The 25,000-nt window shown below is 38.5% G+C and overlaps 2 protein-coding genes across 2 annotated transcripts in view; one reads left to right on the top strand and one right to left on the bottom strand.

The window, feature by feature from the left end:
* The window catches only part of LOC127433882 (ATP-sensitive inward rectifier potassium channel 15-like), a 45,394-nt gene extending 36,141 nt beyond the window's left edge, over positions 1 to 9,253 (top strand). The window contains exon 2 of the mRNA XM_051686192.1: positions 9,079 to 9,253. The gene's annotated coding sequence lies outside the window, so the exon portion shown is untranslated. The remainder of the gene's footprint in view (positions 1 to 9,078) is intronic.
* LOC127433877 (transcriptional regulator Erg-like) overlaps positions 1 to 25,000 on the bottom strand; it is a 54,520-nt gene that overhangs the window by 28,055 nt on the left and 1,465 nt on the right. Inside the window, exon 2 of the mRNA XM_051686179.1 lies at positions 3,890 to 3,968. Within this exon, the coding sequence (XP_051542139.1) occupies positions 3,890 to 3,931 (42 nt within the window). The 5' untranslated portion in view covers positions 3,932 to 3,968. The remainder of the gene's footprint in view (positions 1 to 3,889; positions 3,969 to 25,000) is intronic.

Raw genomic sequence — 25,000 nt, 5'->3', positions numbered from 1 at the left:
ACGAGTAGAGTGAAGCGTCCCAGTGCTGTTATACTGAATATCAGCTCTTAAGCCCTACTCGCACGGAATAAGAGATGTCTGTAGAAATCTCAAATCTGGGTTATAGTAACTAAGTTTACATGGACATCAGAAAGCGGTTTATTGCAAGAAAGTGGCGTTCCAGTTTACATGCACCGTATAAGTGCCGTACTCTTTACCCCCGTATACATGCGGCTCGGTCTGTAAGCAGTTTTCTCCACAGCGACGTAATTTCCCCGTGACACTTGTGTAAATAACAAATATGGTACCTGAGGAAGTCTTCACTATTTTATTCACCGTTCAAAAGAATAGACAAGACGTAAACAATCTATGTGTGTTAACATGATTTTACTGTGATAATATCACTTACTAACCGCATCTGTGGGTGACGTGATGATGAAACAATGATTTACACAACTTTACAGCTCAAATAGTACATGAGTTTAACAGAAGAATTAATGTATGTGCTTCACATTTCTGCATTTAAACCCTCCAAAAATGGACCCCATTGACATCCATTGTAAGTGTCTGATTATATGTTTAAAGGTTGTATACGCATATCTAAAAGGAACGCAGGTGCACAGCTACAAGTTAAAGTTCATAGAAATGATTTATAATTATGTCATTAGATTCGTCCTTTGAAAAATCTGTTCCAAAGCATGAGGCTGCGGTGTCCGAACAACACATACTGACTTCAACACAATTTCCCCCGTTCACTCTGCTCAAATCACACAATGATGTGCTTGTGTATGTTTCTCATTTTCCTGACCAAAAGAATACACCATCTTTTGTTTATCTTGAAATAAATAAACACGACTGCATAAAGAACATGCAACAGTGCATACGCAACAGTCAGCATTATCTGAAGCTGTGAATCACGTCTCAGTGTCATCTCATTTATCAACATCAACTTGAGAAACAGTGAAAGTGTTCACCGGCTGGACAGGGGCAGATTCACTGGCATTCACCAGCATGTCAATTTGGACTGGACTACCTTTACCTGGACTTATTTTTACTGGTCGTTTATAGAAGGTAAAAGACACTGTAATCTTTACCGTCAGGGGCGGTTCAAGGGTCAGTGGATATTCAGGGTTTAGTTCAGATCTGTGGATACATATGGGAATATAATACACTTTATAATAAAAGTGTAAATGTTACATCTGTGAGCTGTAATTCATAAATAACTGAAACTAAAATGTTTAATTTGTGCTTAATTTTGCCTCTGCTTCAGACATGTATGAAGATCAGAAGTTGTGTGTTTTTAACACTATGTACTTTAAAAGGGATTTAAAATAAGGCTTACATAGGTGTTTATAAGAAACAAAATAGTTGCTAAATGTTCCAGAGTTTGTGAGGTTTATTGCGTTTCGTTTTTCTTTTGTTTCACCTGTCAGACAGAGAAGTACGTTTGAAGTAAGTTTGGAGCAGAAGAAATAGAAATAAACCTTGTGTAAATTGTCAGCTGTACGCTAAGATAAAATGCTATTTCTAGCCATTTTACATGCACACGTTACCAGACACGATCATATTTATTTATCAAGAAAATTCACGTTGGATCATAATTTCGTTTTTCTAGTAAGATCTTTGATATTAGGGCAAAAATTGTATTCTTGATAATAATTTTTGTATTGTTTTCCTGTAAAAATATCTAAAAATCCTTAAAACAAGATCAATTTGATTAATCTTGTTTTAGAAACAACACTGCATAAGATATTTGGGTTTTTCAGAGAATGTATTTTTAACATGTGTATTTTGTCTTACTGTACTGGCAGAGTTTTTATAGTCAAAACAAGTGAAAAAATCTACCAGTGCTGAAGAAGTAATCCAAAGTATTTAGATTACATTACTGACCTTGAGTAATCTAATGAAATACATTACAAATTACATTTTGCATCAGGTATCCCATAATCTGTAGTGGAATACATTTCAGAAGTAACCCTCATAACCCTGCCTATTAAAGCCTGTAGACTGATTTTCATGTGAAGGGAGCGGGTCACTTTTGATGGGAAAATCCAAAAGATGTGACGTTTATACACACTCCCGAGAGCCTTCTACTGAATCCCGTCTGGCTAAGTGGGAACGTGATTGTGGTCGAGCGAAAACTAGAGTGAACATCGGCAGGGCATTTGATTCCTGGAGGGACCTTCGTTCAGTTTTGGGGATCAAAACCGACCCTGAATTGGCGTTCTTCTTATTGGACAGGTAAACTTACATAACTGCAAAGCATGTGAAATATAGTGCCATAAGGATTGATCCGTGTCATTTTAGCTAACTTGATCTTGCCTGCTAACGCTGATGAATTACAAGCTACCTTGCTTCGTAACTTTCAAATAATTTCTACAATATTCTCTTTATACTAAAAGTCAGGTATACAGGATACATTTAAACAAATACGCTGGTTTCTTGATCGTAGTGCAACATATGACATACAAAACATACAACAGCGCAACAGTAAACTGTCTGGTATAGTTGGGTAGTATGTAGCTGTATGTGTGTATCTGTATGTTATGTTAGCTGATAAGAAGCTTTAGTCTCAAAGTTTATAGTAAAACAATCATAACTGTGTAATTTTAATTATGCTATCTCATCTGTCAGCATGATACTGGTGAATCACGTTCAGTCTCTTTGTACGTTACGTCATTGTTTTGGCCGATGCTCGCTCATGTCCCTATGGAGCATGTGCATGAGCACGAGCAACAGGTAGCTGCTGCAGTTCACTGAACGGCCACAGGTGTCACTAATAACAAGGGTTTATGAATCTTACATACTGCACCTTTAAATATTTGGTATTTACTGCATCTAGATCAAGTATGGGCAACTTTGATGGTGATGAGGAGCAACATTTTTTATCATTTCTATTAAAGAACTGGAATATACATCACACTTTCATATTGTTCACCTCCTTAATCTATGTACGACTAATGCAAAGTGTTTTAAAGATTTTACTAACTATAAAAACTAATATATACAGTATATTTACAGTACTATTTTTCATTTTTTGAAACAGCATAAGATGTCTTATTGATTCTCTCACTGTCATGAATTTGGTAAAGAGTTTTACTGCCAATGTATTTCACCTTTTAAATCTGTGATGAGAGCAGCTGTGGTGTCACTGGTGTTTCTCTGTCATATTTCTCTTTATGAGCAGTGGTGTAATAGTGATTCAAACCGAAATCTTTCACGACAGATTTCGTCTCCAAACACAACAAACCCATGGGTTACGCTGTGAACTCGGTAAACAGAAAAACACGGTGTTCGTAGTCAATTTTCTTGTTTTATTACTCATTTTGCCGAATATTAACCGTTTGGAATAACACACTAGTCTGAATGCAATGCTCACATGAACACTTCTTCAATGTATCTAATATTGTCTGACGGGTCGTATTCAAAGATACTGTGGGTCATCAGCTGCCCAAACATGGATCACATGTTTCCAGTATCTCACAAAGACATTTGGACCGTTCACACACATCTACAATCGCTCATGCACACACATACGTCAGTATTTGTTGTGTGTGTTTGTGTGCAGTGTTGTGTTGAGTTGCAGCTGTTCTTGTGTAATGTCAGTTATTATGAGGAAGTTACTGTGAAGAAGACGCTCTAAATGTTGAAATCACTAACAGCAGCTCAGATCTTCACTGACTGACACACATCAGAACACTACGGTTCTGTCTGCTGGACACTGGAGATCTTAATGTGTCAGATGTTGTTATCTGAAGTGACTTACAGTGAATTCAAGCAAGTGTGTGTGTTATCTGGGAATCCAACCCATGACCTTAGCATTGCAAGCGTTCTACAAATTCAACTGCAGGTACAAGATTTTAAGAATGAATTATAGATTTATGATCCATCACATTGTGTGTGTTTGTACCTTGTGAATGTCTGGATCTGGTTCTGCTCCAGTCTGGATCATTTCCTCTGGCAGACATCAGAGATCTGGCCAGTCCAGCCTGAAGAACACACCCACACACACACACACACACACACACACATACTATGTTTTTATATCATTGTGGGGACTCTCCATAGACTTCCATGCATTTTATTGATTTTATACAGATCTAACAATAACTGATATCCCTCTAACCCTAACCCTAAACCTAACCCTCACAGAAACCTTTTGTATTTTTACATTTTCATAAAAACATTGTTTAGTATGTTTAATAAGCCATTTCCCTCATGGGGACCAGCAAGGTAGGTTTTCTCGAGTATGCTATCCTTGTGGGGACATTTGGTCCCCACAATGTAATATAAACATGGTTACATACACACACACACACAACACACACACACACACACACATGTTGGTGCAGCTATCATTATGAGGACTCTCCATAGACATAATGATTTTTATACTGTATGAACTATAGATTCTATCCCCTAACCCTAACCCTAAACACACACACTCACACACACTGAAACACTCACACACACTCACACACACACACACTCACACACACTCACACACACACTCACACACACACACACACTCACACACACACACATGTTGGTGCAGCTATCATTATGAGGACTCTCCATAGACATAATGATTTTTATACTGTATAATAAAACATCATTTAGTATGTTTATTAAGTGATTCTAATTATGGGGACACTAGAAATGTCCTCATAAACCACATTTATAGCATAATACCCTTGTAATTACCAGTTTATAACCTAAAAAAAAGTCCTCGTAAACTACATAAACCTGCCCACACACACACACACACACACACACACACACACACACACACACACAACACACACACACACACAGCACACACACACACACACACACACACACACACACACACACACACACACACACAGAACACACACACACACACACACACACACACACAGACACACATCACCACACAGAACATCACACACACACATATGCACACACACACAACATCACACCAGTAACAAATTAACGCTCACGTGACGACAAAACTACACAAGAAATCTCTTAATCTGCCTCATCTTCTGGAACTGATCCTGTTATTGCTCAACTGTTGCTCTTTCATTGCTCAGGAATGAAAATTGTCATTATTTACTTACGTTCAGGTTGTTCTAAACTTGTATGACTTTCTTTATTCTGTGAAACACAAAAAGAGATGTTAGAATGAGCTGTTACTGCATCTTTTTCCATACAATGACAGTGAATGGTGACTGAGTCATTCTGTATAACGTCTCTCTTTGTGTTCCACACAAGATAGTAAGACATGTTTGGATCAGTGTTGGGGAGTAAAGGCCCTGATATGCTTCCAGAGAAGTTCTTCTACGTTCTTCGTTCAGGAGCAAAAAGAAGTTTGTTTGTTCTTCGATTTCTTATGAAGTAAATCTGGGCCTTAACTCACTAAAAGTAGCGACGCTACAGACTGAACTCCATGTTTCATTAGCGTGACAGTAGATCCGTTTTTTCAGTAATGAGCTTCAATTTCCAGCAAGCAGTTCTGTAGAGTCACAAAACGCAACATTTGTCCGATTAAATTGTCGAGTGTGTATTCAAACACACTCACCTGAACTGTTCTCTCTCATGTAGCACTGGAAAAATGAATCATTTTAGTGAATCGGTTCTTTTGGACAGTTCGAGTAAATAAATGATTCACTAATTAATTTGAACACCATACATCCTTAACTTTGCCTTCTTTTGTAAAGTGAAATATTTCATTAATTGCTGCTGTTTATCACTATATTTCAAATATATATAGTTATATAAATCAGGGTGTTTTCTAGTTTCTATTTAGTAGAAGCCTGAGAAGCAAGAGACTTCAGCTGAGGAAGCTTCCAGAAGACAAAACAAATCTTGTGAAATGCAGCAGAAGTTCTCGCTCTTGTTCAGTGTCCAACAGGTTTCATTACATCCATTTCTGTCACAATATAACACTCTGAGACAGAAAGTCAGTGTGTGACAGCTGATGTCACAAAGAACATGAAAACAACACAATTAAAAGCATTTAAAAACTACGTCCAGAATAATCATACAGAGAACAGCACAATAAATGTTATAAATGTTATTATAACTGAAGCGTTCACACACACTGAACTTCAGAACCAAACAAATTTAAGGCGTCACAATATTTCAGCAAAACAAAATAAAGTGGTGAAAAACAAGCTTATAATGACTCGCAGCTATTATCTCGTAACGGGAACGCTGCGACCGCATGATTTCAGTTTTATATTTCTGTATTAGTGTGTGCTGGTCTGTTTTAGATCAATAAAACAGCCTTATTAATCAGAATAACCCACACACATGCATATAAACACACTGTCTGACCTTTAAAATAAGATTGAAATATTCTCTAATATTCTGGTTTGGCTCGATGTGTGTGTGTTTGTGTGTGTGTGTGTGGTCTTTGCAAACGTCTTTAATAGTCCTTAAAGAATTACACCACTTTGCATATTTTCAGCAAATTATCAGCACATGTGTGGAACGTTTGGCTGACGTTCTCTGTGTGTATTCTTATAGAAACAGCTTGAGTTTCTGAAACGGTCTGCGGTGAGCACTTCATTGCTCTATTCTCATTGGATGACAGAACATATGTTCAGAATGCTAGACTAGCATACTACTTCTGTTATACTATTTCTGCAGTATATAGTATGTATAATATGCACATTGTGATTTTTCTAACACTACATTTGTCATTATGTGCAGTATACAACTATATGGATTTCCATTGTGATGAATCTAATATTGAATGTGATTTTTAAAATATCTTCTTCTTGACTCATTATTTGATCAGCCTGCCAAGAGTCTGAAGAAGTTTCTACATTAAAATAGATGAAAATGGGTTCTGACCAGAGTAATGATCACCAGGCAAATTATTTTAAGGGGATGGAGGTCGGCTGGGGTGCCCCCATTTCAAGAGTGGTGCACGGAGATGGGGAGGGTGGCAGCTTTTGAAGAGGTGTCATTTAGAAGACAGGGTTAACTTAGATTTGTTTGTTGGGAAATGGGGCAACTATCTGGAGTTTTTGGAGGGCTCTCAGGGAGGGACAGTGGAGAGAGAGGCAGAGGTACAAATGTGTGTGATTATATATATATATATATATACACACACACTTTTGTTTGTTTGCTTGCTTTTTTTGTGTGTATATACTCATGTGTGACCACAGGAATATTTGTTGAGGGTCAGGGCGGGGTTGGGGATTGGGGAGGGGTAATAGTGGGGGTTAAATATTGATTCAGTGTATATAGAGTATGTTTTGCTTTTCTTTATTTACTGTAGGTAAAAGTGCCCCCACACTTGGGGTAAAAGTGGCCCCAACACTCGGGGTGAAAGTGGCCCCAACACTCGGGGTGAAAGTGGCCCCAACACTCGGGGTGAAAGTGGCCCCAACACTCGGGGTGAAAGTGGCCCCAACACTCGGGGTGAAAGTGCCCCCACACTCGGGGTGAAAGTGGCCTCACACTCGGGGTGAAAGTGCCCCCACACTTGGGGTAAAAGGGCCCCCATGGGGTTTATAGTGATATTGTGTAAATATAGGGGCAATAGTTATAGTGCAATATTTGTCAACTAATGCAAATAATTTTGGACAGCAAGATGCTTTTTTGAGTAATAAATTAAGATAATAATTACTCAAAATAAACAGTTCTGAAAAGGGTTCACCATTTCCTGTTAATTTCAAACATATTTAACATTTCAGAACATCTGAAGTATTCTATAAACTAATGAATCTCTATTGTGATTGGATCAGTCAATGTGAGTCCACTTTAAACATTCTTCATATCAAATCTATTCTTCAGAATAGTGAGCCCTATTTTAAGCATTGCTTTAACTCATTAGCACAAAGTCAAGTTTTGGTATTTTTGTGCCAAAGCGTGCGCTAAGTGTAGGCGCAAGTGAGTTTGGTGAAATCACGCGTGAAAGGCAATAATCGGGTCAATGGAGGTTTTTCCGGCACCGTCTGCATCATATTATATAGTCCATTTCCTGTCAAGCACCAGTGATATAAACAAAGACAGCACATTCATAAAAAGTTGGTCGTGTAAATGGACTGTATGCAATGAACTTGAAGAATAGAAAAATGTGGTTCACGTCAGGATATGGATTTACGCTCCATTAAATCATAGAGAATGTAAGTATTCATCATTTTCATCTGCTGACACACATGGCTATTATTAACAGTGATTGGATCAGACGCACTTCACCTCTACCGGTCGATTATGAAAAATGTAAATTAAAATTACACCTCATACAAAATAAAAATATAATAAAAATGATGAAGTGGTCAAAAAAGTCATAACAAATCCAAACATTTTACTCTTTCATTCTTCCACCAGCCCCTTTTCCAGTGACAGAAACATAACAATAAAAATAATAATAATTGAAAAAATAAACCATGACCTCTAAAAAATGAAACACAAATCTCATAATGTTTTGATTCAACAAACGGCTTCAACAGATTGTCAAGGACATAATTTGATGTTCTGTGAATTTGGACATGAACTTTATTGCCAGCTGCTGGCGAAATCTCCAAACTGCAAATGGAGGAACTGAATTTGGACTTTGCGCTGAGTTAAGAGGTGGTGCTGAAATGCCAAATTCTTAGGAAAATAGCAAACTGCGCCACTTCATTTACATACAATACACCCACAGTAGCGCAAACACTCCCAACCATGCCCATCTGCGCTCTCATGAAAATTGGATAAGACTTTGCACACAGTCGTAGCGCGTCACACACTCAGGAAAATAGAGCCCAATGTGTTTTATAGGGGCTTTTAGCACCTGCAACAGGGTTATTTTTACACCAAATACTACACTGTTAAAAAAAGTTTGTTTTAGTGTATCCTTTCACTTACTGGACAGTTATTAAACATATTTTTGATTGAATCACATTGAACAAAAATGAAAATGATAAATAAGTATTTTGTCTCAGAATAAATGTGTTATTTTCAGGGATTTCCATTAGCTACATGATTTTACAACATTTTAAAAATATTAAAAATGAGATCAAATTGAGGGGGCCTGGGTATCTCAGCGAGTATTGACACTGACTACCACACCTGGAGTCACGAGTTCGAATCCAGGGTGTGCTGAGTGACTCCAGCCAGGTCTCCTAAGCAACCAAATTGGCCCGGTTGCTAGGGAGGGTAGAGTCACATGGGGTAACCTCCTCGTGGTCGCTATAATGTGGTTCTCGCTCACTGAGGGGCGTGTGGTGAGTTTTGTGTGGATGCTGCGGAGAATAGCGTGAAGCCTCCACACACGCTAAGTCTCCGCGGTAACGTGCTCAGCAAGTCACGTGATAAGATGCGCAGACTGACGGTCTCAGACGTGGAGGCAACTGAGATTCGTCCTCCGCCACCCGGATTGAGGCGAGTCACTACGCCACCACGAGCTGTTAGAGCGCATTGGGAATTGGGCATTCCAAATTGGGGAGAAAAGGGGAGAAAATCAAAAAGAGATCAAATTACCCCATAATTAAACTTTAAACATTGAACACAAAGATCTAATGGATCAGGAACTCTTTTATCCAAAGCAACTCACAAAATGAGAAAAACAGCAAAAGCGATTCATCCTAAAGAGTCAACAAAAGAACAAAAAGACAGGAAGGTAAAAGAGACAGTGGTGAAGAAGAACAAGAAAGAAGACTGTTAGTGCATTAGATTGGGTCGAGCACACAAATATATATTGCAAATATTCTGAAGTGACACAATCACTTTAAATAATATAGAAGTTTCATTTTTGGCTGAACTGTTCCTTTAACAACATCCACAGCACCACCTAATGCATTGAGCTGTAATGGCAAGATTTAGGTGAAAGAAGCAGTCTCATTGTTGTCCACAGTAGGCAATTAAATTGTTATTAATATTTAAAGCTGAATGAGTAATGGATTAATCGATTACTCCTGCACATCCCTATTACATAATCACGTGTTATAAATCAAAGCAAGGGCATGTTTAGAAAAATGCAAGTAAATATAAAACATGCCCCGTTAGCACATACATCTCATCTCTAACCTCATATCTGGAGAATAAAAATAGAAACCCTTCACCTGGTGAATGTATAGGCTATTAATAAAAACTGAGCTAAGAACTTAGTTTTATCACATTCAATATATCAGATTGAAAAACTACAGGCCGATTATTCTGTTATCGGTTGACCTTAATATTGGTAACCACAGATTTATCATCAAATGCTATTATCAAAAGGATATTATCATATATATTGACAAGACATATAGTGTTTAAGCACTAAAGAAAAATAATAGATCATCTTCTGACAGCTAAAGTGATTGACATCCACATCACTAGATCATCACAACAAAACTCCTTCATCCAGAGTAAAAGTGCTGAAGAGAAAACATCTAAAGTCGTCGTCATGACTTCATGCAGCTTTGGTGTAAATAAACTTCACTGAGGTTTAGACACAGATCACAACAAATGTGAGAACCGGAATCCAGGAAAAATAATCGTGTGTCCAAATGTGTTCACTTCTGGCTGTTAAAGCGGTTCAGTGCGGTTCTGTGTTCTGTCTGACCCACTTACACTGATCCAACACAAACCAGCTCAAAACTACTCAAACTCCAGATACAATTAAACTGGCGTAAATACAACTGCATACTTACATTTTCTGGAGCAACTGTGAGTGGTGTTGTGGGTGTTTTGTGGTTGCTTATTGTGTTCTGTAACCATTATACAGGCAAAAAGCATATTTTTCAAAAGTAGCCTTGTATTCTGACGAAATCCTGTAAAATAGTTGAAAGCAACATATAAGCGACAAATATGTATATTATATTGTAGTAGATGTTTCACCAGTGGCTGATTTTTGGAGAGCTCCTAAAAGCTTGAAATAGACTTATATTTTTCTATCTGCTTTGAGTAAAACAGTAAACCTCTGGACCATATAACAGCTCAAACTGGGTCAGAACTGCCCACTTAGGGTGTGTTCACACTTGGCAGGTTTGGTTAGATTAAAACGAACTCTGGTGCGACTGCTCTGTTAGTGCGGATCATCTGAACAAGTGTGACCGTTGCCATCCGAACCTTGGTGCGCACCGAACAAGCGGACCGAGACCGCCTGAATAGTGGGTCTCGGTCCACTTCCAAACGAACTCTGGTGTGGTTCGATTGATATATGAACGCAGCATGGACAAAGACATCTAAAAGGACCAATAACAGGAAGTAATTTGCCTTACTGACCTCAAGCATACCTGGTTCTTCTCATCATAGGAGCTATGTTGCCCATTACAGTTCGGTACAGGCGTCAGAACCGCCGTCAGCCGTCCTTGCAGCAAATCTTCATTTGTGTGTGCAACGGAGGAATTCCTGGTGCTGTTTTGACTCCTTTACACATTTTAATAGCTCTTCGTTTGTTCTCAGCTGGTCAAAATACCACCACATATACATATATAAATCTAACGAGCGCATTTAGCCCAGCAGCCAGCACTGTTTTGGATGTTTGGCAAGTTCAATCACAAAATATAAGTCATAAAAGCTGTCCAATCAGGTTGTGACTTTATCCTGATGCCTTTTGTTTTGTATCTTTAGGTTTTTCTTTTTTGGTCCGGACCAAGAGAACCAAGAGAACCGAACTACATGTGTGAACACACCCTAAAACAGGAAGAGCCACCTGACATGTAAAGTGATCAACTGTAGTCGGTTTTGTCTTTAAGTGCCATTTAGGGGCGGGGTTATTTGAGACTTACTACATGATTCTCTAGAATACTCAATTCTGATTGGTCAATGGCGCCATCTAGCGGTCTGATATTTCTGAGTAAGAACCGCAAATCTGATGATTAAGACGAATCAGACCGGACATCGCGAGTCCTCTTTCCTAATTCTCGTATCACTCTGTGATCTCTAAAAGTAAGCTAATAAAATAATTATAACTCAAATCAATATTTCATGTCCATTTATTTATTTGGCAAGTAGTCTTATAATAAGCTGGATAATAGGCAGTCACATGGTCATTATTTACAAAACAAACACAAACTCCGACACAAACTGAGGCGGAATTCAGATGTTCAGCGATTTCCTTCTATTCACATAATCACATAATTTCAACGCAACTCAATATTTCATGTCCATTTATTTATTTATTTGGTTAGTAGCTGTGTAATAAGCAGGATAATGTACAGTCACCCAGTTCAAGTTCTTTTATTTATATAGCACATTTAAAAACAGCATCAAAGCTGACCAAAGTGCTGCACAATACAAAATTATAAAAACACACAAGGATTCAAGACCAGGACATTACATACTATTAAAAGCCAGTGAAAAGAGATGAATTTATGAGAAGATTTAAAAACAGATAATGAAGGTGACAATCTGATACTGATAGGTAAACTATTCCATAAAATAGGACCCACAACCGAAAAGGCTCTCCCTCCTCTGCGCTTTAGCCTCGAGCGTGGGACATCGAGGAGATATTGATCACCGGATCTCAGACTTCTAGGTGGGTTGTAAGGATGTAGTAAGTCTGACAAGAAACTGGGAGCTTGGTTGTGTAACGATTTATAAACAAACAAGAGAATTTTAAAATCAATTTTAGCTTGAACCGGCAGCCAGTGAAGTGATCTTAAAATGGGGGTGTGGCAGGGCGGAGGGCGGGGCCGGGCCGTGATTCCGCACCCCCGCCCCTAATTAGGTTGTTTAAGCCCGAGAGGGAAAAAGGCGACTGGAGACGGCAGTGCGACAGAGAGAGAGTTACGGGCAACTGCCCAACACCTGTGTGTGTTTGTCTTTTTGGTTCAGTTTCTTATTAAACTATTATTTATATTATCAAGCCGGTTCTCTCCTCCTCCTTTCCCTCTAACCTCGTTACAGGGGGAAACATGATCATACTTCCGACCTCCTTTGAGATATTTTGCTGCTGCAATTTGAACTAATTGGAGTCGAGCAATTAGAGATTTGAAATTCCACAATAGAGAGAATTACAGTAGTCCAGACGAGAAGTGATGAAAGCATGAACTGCTATCGCTAACGTTTTCTCCGACAAAAAGGGTTTAACTTTATAGAGTAGATGTAGCTGAAAGAAACTGGAACCTATGACAGCACTAGTATGTTTGTCAAATTTCAGCTGGCTATCAAACTGGACACCCAGGTTCCGTACTTGAGGAGAGAGAAAAGCATTACTGACATCAAAACTGTCTGTAGGACCAAAGACAATCACTTCTGTCTTATCTTCATTCAAAAAGAAAAAGTTTTTGGCTAGCCAACTTTTTATTTCCTCCAGGCCAGCTAGAAGAGATTGTATTGCAATGTGATCATTTCGTTTAACCAGTAAGTAGATTTGAGTGTCATCAGTGTAGAAGTGGTAGGAGATACCATGCTTTCTGATAATGAAACCCAGAGGGAGCATATACAGAGAAAAAAGAGCTGGCGCAAGAATAGAGCCCTGCGGCACACCACAGGTAAGGTGGGCCACAGAAGAGGTACATTAGCTCAGCTTGTCAGAGAAAGTTCTATCAGTTAAACAGGATTTAAACTATTTAAGAACATTCCCTTTTAAGCCCACACACGATTCTAGTCTGGAAAGCAATGATCAACAATATCAAACGCTGAAGTCAGATCTAAAAGAACTAAAATCACAGTATCACCTGAATCTGTAGCTACTAAAATGTCATTTAAAACTCTAAGAAGAGCAGATTCTGTGCAATGTGAAGATTTAAAACCAGACTGAATGGTTTCAAAAATTTGGTTGTTCTTGAGAAATATTTGAAGCTGCATAAGCACAATCTCTTCCATTATTTTGGAGATAAAGGGTAAGACAGAGATTGGTCGGAAATGATTTAAAACAGATGCATCTAGTGAAGGCTTCTTGAGCAAAGGAGTGACAGCTTCGATTCTGAGGCAGACGGGGATGGACCCTGTAAACAGACATTTATTCAAAAAGGACATCAGACCAGGACTGAGTCTACTATTTGTTTGAAGTACCGAGGATGAATAATATCATGGGGGCAAAAGGAGGGTTTAAGACTGGCAGTTATTTCTATAAATGTGTGTAATGTGATATGGTCAAAGGCATCCCATGAGGCTAGTGACTATTGAATTTAACTGATCCTCAGCGCAAGGCATTAACTGCGATCTTAAGTTAGTAATTTTGTCACCAAAAAATCTCAAGAAACTTTCACATAGTACATCAGAAGGATTAGGTATAACATTAACAGGGGGGTTCAAAACAGAAGTTATAACAGAAAACAAAACCTCGGGATGGTGGTGACTGTAATTCAATTAGAAAAGTAAGCAGTTTTACAGTTCTCTGATACGCCAATAAGCAGTCTTTCAATATTTCATAAGAAACCTGAAGTTTGTCCTTTTCCCATTTTCGCTCAGCTTGTCTAGAAGAACGAGTAATGGAGTTGAGCTATGGTTCAGATCTGCATTTCGATTTACAGTGCTTCAGTGGTGCAGCAGCATTTAAAACATCCAACCATGCAGAGTTTAGCAACCTGAGGTGGTGGTCAGCATCCAGATCGGGTAACGGAGATTCGAGGGACAGTGATGTACTGGTCATATTAAAACACTGATTGAAGTCCTCACAGAAATGAGGGGAGTAATAACGGACCAGTTCTTCATCTTGAGTTGCTCTTTGAGTGAGCATAGGGAGAGACGTATAAATAATATCGGCAGGTGATCGGATAACAGCATATCCGAGACTTCTATATCAGCAATGGACAAAACATATGAAAGAACCAAGAGTATGACCATGATTGTGTGTGGGGTCCTTTCTCCACAGGACTAGATTAAATGAGTCAATAAGGCTGAGGAACACCATCGCTAATGGTTTTGACTGACAGCACACATGGATGTTAAAGTCACCAACCAGTAAAAAGCGGTCACATTTTATAGTAATATTTCCCACGAATTCTGTGAATTCATATATAAAATATTTCACTGAGTGTGGAGGTCGATAAACCACCACTAGCATCACCGGTCCATTCCACTCCAGCCGTAATAGCTGAGCTTCGAAGCTAGAATACCCAGTACACGATACAGCCTGGCAGAGTGTCTTAAGAGTTTTTTTAAATGACTGCTAACCCACCCCACGTCCAGTAAGTCAGGGGGCATTAAAAAATATACAGTCTACAAGAATCAGATTAGCAAAAGGACTTACACCTTTATCCAGGTTTCAGTAACAAACATGAAGTCCAACTTGTGAGTGGAGAAGAAATCATTAAGTAAAAAGGTCTTGTTGACCAAGGATCATGCATTGATCAAAGCAATTTTCAGAGGAGAAATGACGCTGGAGGAGTCTGGGCCTTTATCCAGGGAGCGAGATTTGCAGGAGGTACTCCACCCCGACGGAAGCGGAGACCGATCCTGGAGAGGGATATTGGGAGGACACATTCAGGATTTCGGGGAGAATAGGTCGAAGCCAACGGAAAGGTAAATCCAGCGGGCGCCATGCAAAAGTGCCACTATGGTCCATCTTCCAAGTTGTTACAATAATAAAATATTTAAATAATGGCACAGCAGTCTCCGTGAACGATTGTAAAGGAACACATGGATAAATAATGGAAAATGTGTAGAGAATTGGAGTACAGCACACAAGACCTCAGTACAGACTATTTCCCAGACATAACTAAGTAAACAAAGAAGAATATCTGCTTTACTAGCTACTATGTACCTCAAATTAAACTCTGAGCATCTTTAAAATATTTAATGTCACTAATCAGACAAACTTTGGCAAATTTGGTGATTATTTAACCTTGTGTGACCCCGCGAACACATGCATGGACATTGTATTTTGGCTTTGCTATACCCAACACATAATTTAATTTAATTTAAACTGACTGATCTCAGTTCAGGAGACTCTGTGCTGTCAGTAAAGGGTTAAACTTTCGACAGACGGAGTCATGTGACCAAACAACATGGCGTCGATCACAGCAGAGTTTGTGTTTGGTTGAAACTGCAACAAAACTACATCTGGTAAGAAACCTCATTAAGTTTTTACATTGAAACCTGTTTGAGTCAAAAGATTAGAGTCTCATAGTTTCATCCGATATGACATTTTTTTACATCTGAGTGATTTAATGCAAAACAGCATGCTGATAAACACAAAGACTACATGTGTGGACTGTATGCTCAGATTCAGTTTAAATATCCTATATTTACTGTACATTATCACATTGAGAATAAATGGATTCATCCAAAAACTGATAAATGTGTCTTTCAGAGGCTTTATATGGAGTTAGGATGAAAATAAGGTGCATTTGAAACTGTTCTGAGACCAGTGCAGACAGACAGCACACTGGAGGTTAAGTCATTCACTAAATAGGGAGCAAGGGAGCATCCTATAGCTCTCTATGCAGTTAAGTGCATTCACTCCTAAAATCTGATCAAAAGTTCAGTTTCAGGCTGCAGATGATGTTTGGATCACTCAACATGTTTGACAGACATGTGACAATGATAATCAGTACATAGATTCAGAATTTATAATGTATCATTTTATTTTAACATGGTTGACAGTGATTGGATGATGCTGGACATTACTTTGAATCAGAATTAATTATGATAATTTCTGATGTAATGTCTGTAATGTCTCAAAAACATGAATAATCAACACTCCTGGAAACATCATAAACTATTTGATGAAATAAATCTGACTTTCTATAGTTTAGTGTTATTTAGAATTGTCACAACTTAATCCCGCTGTCCACATATGAGGACATCACATTATTAGGAAAATTTAGTCTAAAAAAAAAAAAGTTTTTTTTTGTTTGTTTTTTTTGGCATGTTTATTCAGTGCTATTCGTTACAAATCAAAAAGGGGAATGGAAAATGCACACAGCAGTCACGCTTGGATCTTGGGAAGTTAACCGTCTTGGCACATGCATATGGCACACAAAACTGGAAAACACTTTCTTAATCTAATAAACGCTGATCTGATTGGCTGGTTTGATGAAACTTTGATGAAAGTGCACAAGACGTTTTATTAGTCCACCTGGAAACAGACTTGATACAACAAGCACGTTTGAGGATTAACCTCCAACAGCAGGAGAGAGATCATCTAAAACTGGTATGATGCTCAATCTGGATCTGGAGTAGAATGCATGATGTTTCTGGATCTCATCTTTTTGATCTTCATGAGTAATTTAGATCAGTGTTTCCCAACCTGTTTTGCCGTAAGTACCCCCACAGCACCATTAGTAAGACTGAAGTACCCCTTCATCGACACACAAACAAAGATGATAACCAGAGACTATATTATTTATCATTATTAATGCACAGACTGTGTGCGGTCTGAAACTAGTAGTATGCAGGTTGTGTACTTTAGGACCAGCCGTGAAACTGATATTGAGAAGAATGTGAATATACTGATGAAAGGAGAAATGCAGGAATATTACTAGAATAATATAACTCCTGCATCTCTACCACTCTCAAATTTGATCTCAAATGTACTTTATTGGCATGCACACAATATTGCAACACTGTTACGTGTCCTTTGAGTCACACACACACACACACACACACACACACACACACACACACACACACACACTTCTTTGACAGTCAACAGTGTTGGCGTGTGTGAGCAATTAACCATGTCGCTCCACTAAGCAGGAAATCTAAAATTAGCCTCGTTTTTACTGCCTATAACAGAAGATTTACAGGATGATTTAATATGCAATCTGTAGCAAAAACACAATGTTACTGGACAAAACACGAGTTCTGATTCTACTCATATATACTCTATGGCAGAAATAGTAAGAGTAGTGTGGTAATATGCCACTCCAAACTCACACACGGTTTGAATTATCCATCAGGCCTGTCCCGTGTGTGTGTGTGTGTGTGTGTGTGTGTGTGCCAGCAATGTGTTTACCACTTCATTCCTCTGCAGCGCTGCAGGGCTTTATGGTTGCGCTGGCCGACTGCAGTATCATTCCTGCGTTTTATACGGTAGCTGTTTGCATTCTAATGTGTCAGGGTGTGTTCAACACAACAACACTGACACACACAACACGGAGACTAACAAACACAAAACTGCACAGGAACACAAAGAAAACAACATGTGTTTTGAATAATGCAGAAAGATTTTGTCACAATTATGAGAGTAATCATGTGACTGTGAACTGTCCGTCACAGACAGGATTCAGAGAAAACAACTAAACAAAATCCACACTAAAACCAAGTCACTTTCAAGTCAAGTGGGGTTTTATTGTCATTCCTCTATATAGCTTATATACATTGAAGCCATGTTCAGTGTTTGTGCATTTACTGTGTTTGGCCTAAAATATCCCATAGATTAACACTGAAAACAGACTCATAAAGTCATATCTAGAGTGCAGATTATCATATTGACGTTGGAGATTGTTGGGCCAACACTGTAGTGGTGAGTTTCTGCTTAATTTCAGCAGTTTTCTCATTTGCTATCATTAAATTATATTGTAGCTATTTTTACGTGTATAAATACAGTGCTGGGTAGTCATTTATTACATGTAATCTAGATTACATAATCAGATTACAAAAACAAGTACTTGTAATTAGATTAATGATGATTTACTAATATAACTGGTCTAATCTGTTAACACGCATTGATGTTGTTTGTAACGGCAAAATTGTCAAGAGTTTTTATTTCACTCAGAAAAAGACTCAAAGTAGCAAGTTAAACACACATAAAACAATCATAATTCTTATATTTTGATCCATTAAGTACATTTTCTTTTAATGCATTTACTGATATGCAACTTTATGTCAAAATGGTACACGTTTATCCTACTCAAATGCATGTGAAATCAAATAAACAAGAATCGGGGAGCCTGTGTATCTCAGTGAGTACTGACACTGACTATCACACCTGGAGTCGTGAGTTTGAATCCCAGGGTGTGCTGAGTGACTCCAGCCAGGTTTCCTTAGCAACCAAATTGGCCCGGTTGCTAGGGAGGGTAGAGTCACATGGGGTAACCTCCTCGTGGTCGCTATAATGTGGTTCTCGCTCTCGGTGGGGCGCGTGGTGAGTTGTGCGTGGATGCCGCGGAGAATAGCGTGAAGCCTCCACATGCGCTATGTCTCCACGGTAACACGCTCAACAAGCCACGTGATAAGATGCGCGGATTGACGGTCTCAGACGCGGAGGCAACTGAGATTCGTCCTCCACCACCCGGATTGAGGCGAGATACTACACCACCACGAGGACTTAGAGCGCATTGGGAATTGGGCATTCCAAATTGGGGAGAAAAGGGGAGAGAAAAAAAAAAAGTTATCCAAAAGTAATCAGATTATATTAATTTTAAGATGTAATCCAAGAGATTACATTACTGACTGCAATTTTAGTCATGTAATTTGTAATCAGTACCATAATATACCCAGCACTGTGTATATACTGTATATATCAGCAATATATCGGCCATCAGTATCTGCTCTCTCGATATCAGCATCATTATTGGACAACTTATTAAGCTGTGCTAATGTTTATAATGATGAATGATGGAAATTGTGTTTTAAAGCACCATATAACAGAGTGAATGAAGCTGTGATTGATCACATACTGTACGTCTCAATCAGTGGCAGATCCTGACATATACAGTATAGTCAGTCACCAGCGTTCTCGATCAGTGTTGGGAAATAATGAACTAGCTATTAATTTCATTATATTATACATTAGTGTGACAGTAGGTCAGCTGTGTAGCTCTTATAGAGTTCAATTAAACAACAAGTAAAGGTGTAAGATGACTAATCCTTACATTGATTTTGTAAACTGATATCACACACACTTACCTAAACTGTCCTTTCTCTCAGGCCAAAACGTTCAAATGGTTGAATGTTAATGAATCGGTTAAAATACAGTAAACACTTCACCAACTCACTTATAGCGTTGGAAAGTCCCATTTATTTGAATGAATCGGTTCATTTGGATGTTTGTAATGAACCAGTTCAAATAAATGATTCACTGATTCCATTTAGAAATTATTCAGGTCCTTACAGCTGTTTATCATTATGTTCTTGACTCTGTTAATATAAAAGTGTTTCATTAGTTGTATTTAGTATAAATTCATTTCTGTTTAATTTATGTCATGTTTTATTTAGCATACCTGCCAACATCGGATTGTGAAAAATAGGGAGATTTTGGGGGGGGGGGTTGGTATGTGTGAGGAACGGCAGCCGCTGGAGTTTCTGGTGTCCCTGTAGGGAGTACGTGCACTACATAAACTGCGTAATATGCATATAGGGAGCGGCAATAAAGGTCAGTGATACCACATTAAAGATGAATAATACCAAGAAATGTACTCAGATCCTTGACAGTTTTAGCATGAAATGCTTTTTGAGTTATTAATAATAGAAAGTGTGTATCCTTTCTTATATGCTGAGAACTTTCCTGACCCATGACTAAAATTATTTTTTTATTTCTTCGATTATTTATCTTCTTTATGTATACATCTGTGTTGGTTTATATGCATTTTTTCCCTTCACCTGTACTTCTTGTCTTTATGACTCAGTGATTGTATTCTGTGTAATTTTGACCTCTTAATGAACATTTAACTTTCTGTTTTTCAATGAAAATATCTACCATTTTAGCACAATGTGTGGACTTTTCAGACGGTCCCTTACCACACCCTTCACAGTATTAGCACGTTTTAGCACAATGTGTGGACTTTTCAGACGGTCCCTTACCACACCCTTCACAGTATTAGCACGTTTTAGCACAATGTGTGGACTTTTCAGACGGTCCCTTACCACACCCTTCACAGTATTAGCACGTTTTAGCACAATGTGTGGACTTTTCAGACGGTCCCTTACCACACCCTTCACAGTTTTAGCACAATGTGTGGACTTCTCAGGTGGTCCCTTACCCACCCAATGAAACATTTCCAATTTATATCAGTGTTAAATTAACGATCTGAAACAATTCAGCTGTGACGCCATCTGACCAGCTTATGGGATAAATCGCATCCCGTATTGATTCGATATGGGACGCCTCATTACATATTTAAATACGGGCGAGTATTTAAATATGAAGTATTTTACGGACGGGTGGCAACCCTAACTGGAGGTCTAATACATTCTCATGAGCAAATTTGAGAAGTGGAAAATCGTGAGTTTATCGGGAAAAATTGTAAATCGGGAGTACAGCGGAAGAAACCCTTTCGGCCCCGCCTGCCGGCAGGCATTTCCCCACCTCTCTAGGGCTGGGGAGGGGGAAGAGGGGAGGAAAAAACAAACCAAAAAAAAGGGAAAGGGCAAAACAGCACAACAGTGAGAGAGAGAGAGGGGATACGCTGTCGTCCGGCCCTCAGCCACTCCCCAACCTCTGGCGGACGACAGCTCGCTCCTCCCCCGGTGGACGGTAGTGGGTCCTCTGGCCCCGGGCAGACGGTCACACTCCTCCCCCCTCTTTTCTTTTTTTTTCTAAATTCTTTTCTATGGGGGGGGGTAACGGCAGCGTGCCTCAGATCCTCGGTGGCCGGCAGTGACTTCTCCGTCCCCGGGCGGGCGGATGGCCGCGGCTGCTCCTGGGTTGGCTGGTAGTGGCGAGGACTCCACGACAGCGCATCCCTCCCCCTTCCTGGCTTTCGGCACCAATGTAACAAGGTTCATTGGAAAGGAGGCGGGAACCGGACGAACCATCAAAATAATGTTTAATGAAAAAACAAAAAGACACAAACATAAACACACACACGGCAGCTGCGTATGTCTCTCTCTCTCTCATACTGCCGCATCTCACCGCACTTATCCCTCTCCTCGGCTGATTAGCCTGATTGGGAAAGGGGCGTGCATAGTCACGGCTTGGCCCCGCCCTCCTCCTCATCACAATTGGTTATCAGCCCTTTCCACCACATTCAATATCAGCAAAATCCACTATCGGTCGACCTCTAGTCTTTAGGTCAGTCAAATCACAAAGTTAAACGTGTCCCTTGTTGATAAATAATTGTATATAATAGTATACATTGGTAGCCTATATTGTATGAGTATCATCCGTTTTTATTTTTCTTCTGAAGGGGGGGGTTCATGTCTGATCTCACGTAAAACACCAAGAGTGTCAAAATTACCACTAACAGTGTGAGCTGATTCTTGTGACAAAAACAGATGCACGGTTTCATATGAACAAATGTGACCGTTCTACAGTATGACTGAGACCTGCACAACCAATCATTCCAGATTAGACATCAATCCCATCTAAAGGCACGCACAATGACGGGTGTTTGAGATAACCGCAAACTAAAGCACTTTTCATGATTCATTTAGCAAACTGAGCGCAGCCAAATACTCACGCCAGAAATCAATCCATGCGCAGGAAAATTATTCATATCAAACAGAGAAAATATGGAGAGGAAATAGATCAAATATTCTTTTCACTATCCTCCCTGTTTTAGATTAGCCTGATTTACAGAGGCCAAACTATAAAACTATATCAGATGAACTGACAGAGAGAGATTGGTCTGATAAGGATGTGCTGTTGAACAGATGCGGTTGTGAATCTGCAGCACATCACTCAAGACATCAACTCGTAAATTACACAGAATGAGCCACATCACCAGCGTCTGGACACTCAATAAAATGCAACTGAAGAAATCCGATTGATTCCAGCACAAAAGTGAATCTTAATGTGCCTTTTTTCAAGATGACACTGAAATATATTTATGACAACTGCACAGGAAATCTGCTGAAATTATTGTTATTTACAGGCTATTTTAAATTAAGTGGTACCAAATAGTATTTGTTTACTCAAGTCACACTTAAAAATGTCTTTGCATAAAAATAAAAAATATCAAAGCAATTGTTGCATAAGCACACTTTTAAAGCAATGCATTTATTCAAACTTAATTTGCTGTGTTTGAAATTATAAAAAAGCCACTTTGTGTCTGAGTAAAAATCATACAGAAAACTCAAGTTAGTTCTGAGAAAAGATCCAGCAGAATTTGTTTGATATTTTGTCATCTAATGAAATATTAAAGCGTGACTGAAGTGTTCAAATATAGTTCGGGGCCACTGTATAATGTTTAAAATAACAGCAGCGATGCAATGGAGATTCAGAACACACATTTAGACTTTTATATACAAATTCAATTTAAACCTTAAAATGCAATATTCAGTTCACACATGCACAGACACAACAGCAAACTAATGTAAATATTCATTTAATTTAGTTTGACCAGAGAAAGAGATGTTTTTACCCCTATAAGCTCGGATGGGCCCGCGAGGAAAAATATTAACAACTACAGTCTTGACTAACACATAATAGGTATCGTTTGAAAGTTTAGAAGCTCTACTTTCCAATGCATGTAGACATTATGACCAAAACTGAATAAGCGCTTTGAAATTTGCAGACAAATCAGAAGTGTTCCGTTTTGATCATTTATTTAAAATAAATTGCACTATACGTATTATTGTAATCAGTGAAAACATCAATCTGATCAAATAGTCATGTGTCATATGTTGTTGGAAAGCTCTTAAAGAGTAGAATACAACCAGTCTATTTGTTTTACTCACAGACAAAAATATAGTGAGTAATAGCTAATTAAATGTCTCTGACAATTATGTTGGTGTTGCTTATATGCCGCGTTTTCGCTTATAATTCACAAAAAATAAACAGAACATAAAATATCACATATCATTACTTAGAGGTGATTATCTTTCAAACGAGCCCACACACAAGATAATCTGATGTATAGATCATTAGATAATCCACATGAAGCACAATGTTACATATGGCCACCAGGAGATGGCGCCAAATACATGACACAGACTCAATGATGACTCAAATGACACAGAATGAAACTCATTCTGTGAAATCTCATTACTAAAATCATGTCTGCATGCTATGCAAACCTTTAGTCATTGTTGTGTTTGCATGTGTAATTAGTTCTTATGTACAATTATTATGTTTTATTTGTTTGAAGATGTTTTTGGACACTATGATAAATTATTTTTGTAATGCTATAACTTTTGATTGCTTTGTCGTATCAACACAATCGTTTTCTCAGATACAGTTGACATGATTGGGAACAAAACAAAAGCTGTGTTTCGGAGCCTGGGCAAAAGCTTTGTCATTTTTCATCAGTTTCTTAGGCTAAGAGTCTCAGAATATATCATAATCTATATCATTAAAAAATCCGAAAAGTTTTCTTTACAATGATGCCAAACACTTGACCTCCTTTTGGGTATGCCACTGAAACAGGAAATTTTTAAAAACACCTATATAGATTTGACACAATGACAATATGACAAAGAACGTTTTCCAAGCAAAGAACTGTAAATGTAATCGAACGAAATCTAAATGTGTAAATATTGTGTGTCTGTTATCAGTGAAACACAGACGCTCCAAAAACTGTGTAAAACAGACTGTCATAGTGAGTGCTGCCGTTTTGTGTTTCTCTCCTTCTGAATTCTGACTGAAAGAGTTCACCTTCTGTCTTTTCTATCACTATAAACACTGTAAAGTGTTCAACACAAACACACACACTGAACACAGAGATACTGTACAGCAAAAACACCATTCATTCACTTTTTCAAAGCATATTAAAATTCTAATTGTGTAGCTCAGATTGTGGTAACATTATTATAAATTGTGTATTTTTTGTTTGTTTAAAAGCATCACTTTATCTCAGATCAATGCAGCTGATCATTTGTTCTTCTATATACAGTAACACACTGTTTCTGTTGTTCACAGATAAAACTCTAGTACTTCACCCAAAAACTATTTACTCACCCTCATGTTGTTCCTTTCTTCTGTGGAACACAAATAGAGATGTAAGGCAGAATGTTCGGGACTCTTAGTCCCCATTAACTTTCATTGAATGGACAAAAGAGAAGTGTTAACATCATGATTTCTCATTTTTAATTCTACAGATGATAGAAAGTCAGGGTTTTTCCTGCATTTAAAATGTTATGATAATAAAATTAATGATATTCATCACTTTATACATGCTAAATATGCTTATTTAGCATAAACTGAGACACGCGTTTGTGCAGCGCGACTGAAGCCTCGTTTTCATGCGAGTGTTTGAGCGACTCAGAATCACTCACGCAACGAATCCGCTCAGGTGGGTTATTTTGAAATGCGCCAAAATAAAAGTTTTTCAAATACAGA

This window comes from Myxocyprinus asiaticus, chromosome 43 (genome assembly GCF_019703515.2).
Source record: "Myxocyprinus asiaticus isolate MX2 ecotype Aquarium Trade chromosome 43, UBuf_Myxa_2, whole genome shotgun sequence".
In the NCBI taxonomy this organism is placed as follows: Eukaryota; Metazoa; Chordata; class Actinopteri; order Cypriniformes; family Catostomidae; genus Myxocyprinus; species Myxocyprinus asiaticus.
Note: the sequence above shows the minus strand (reverse complement) of the source record. Positions and strands in the feature narration are given on the sequence as shown.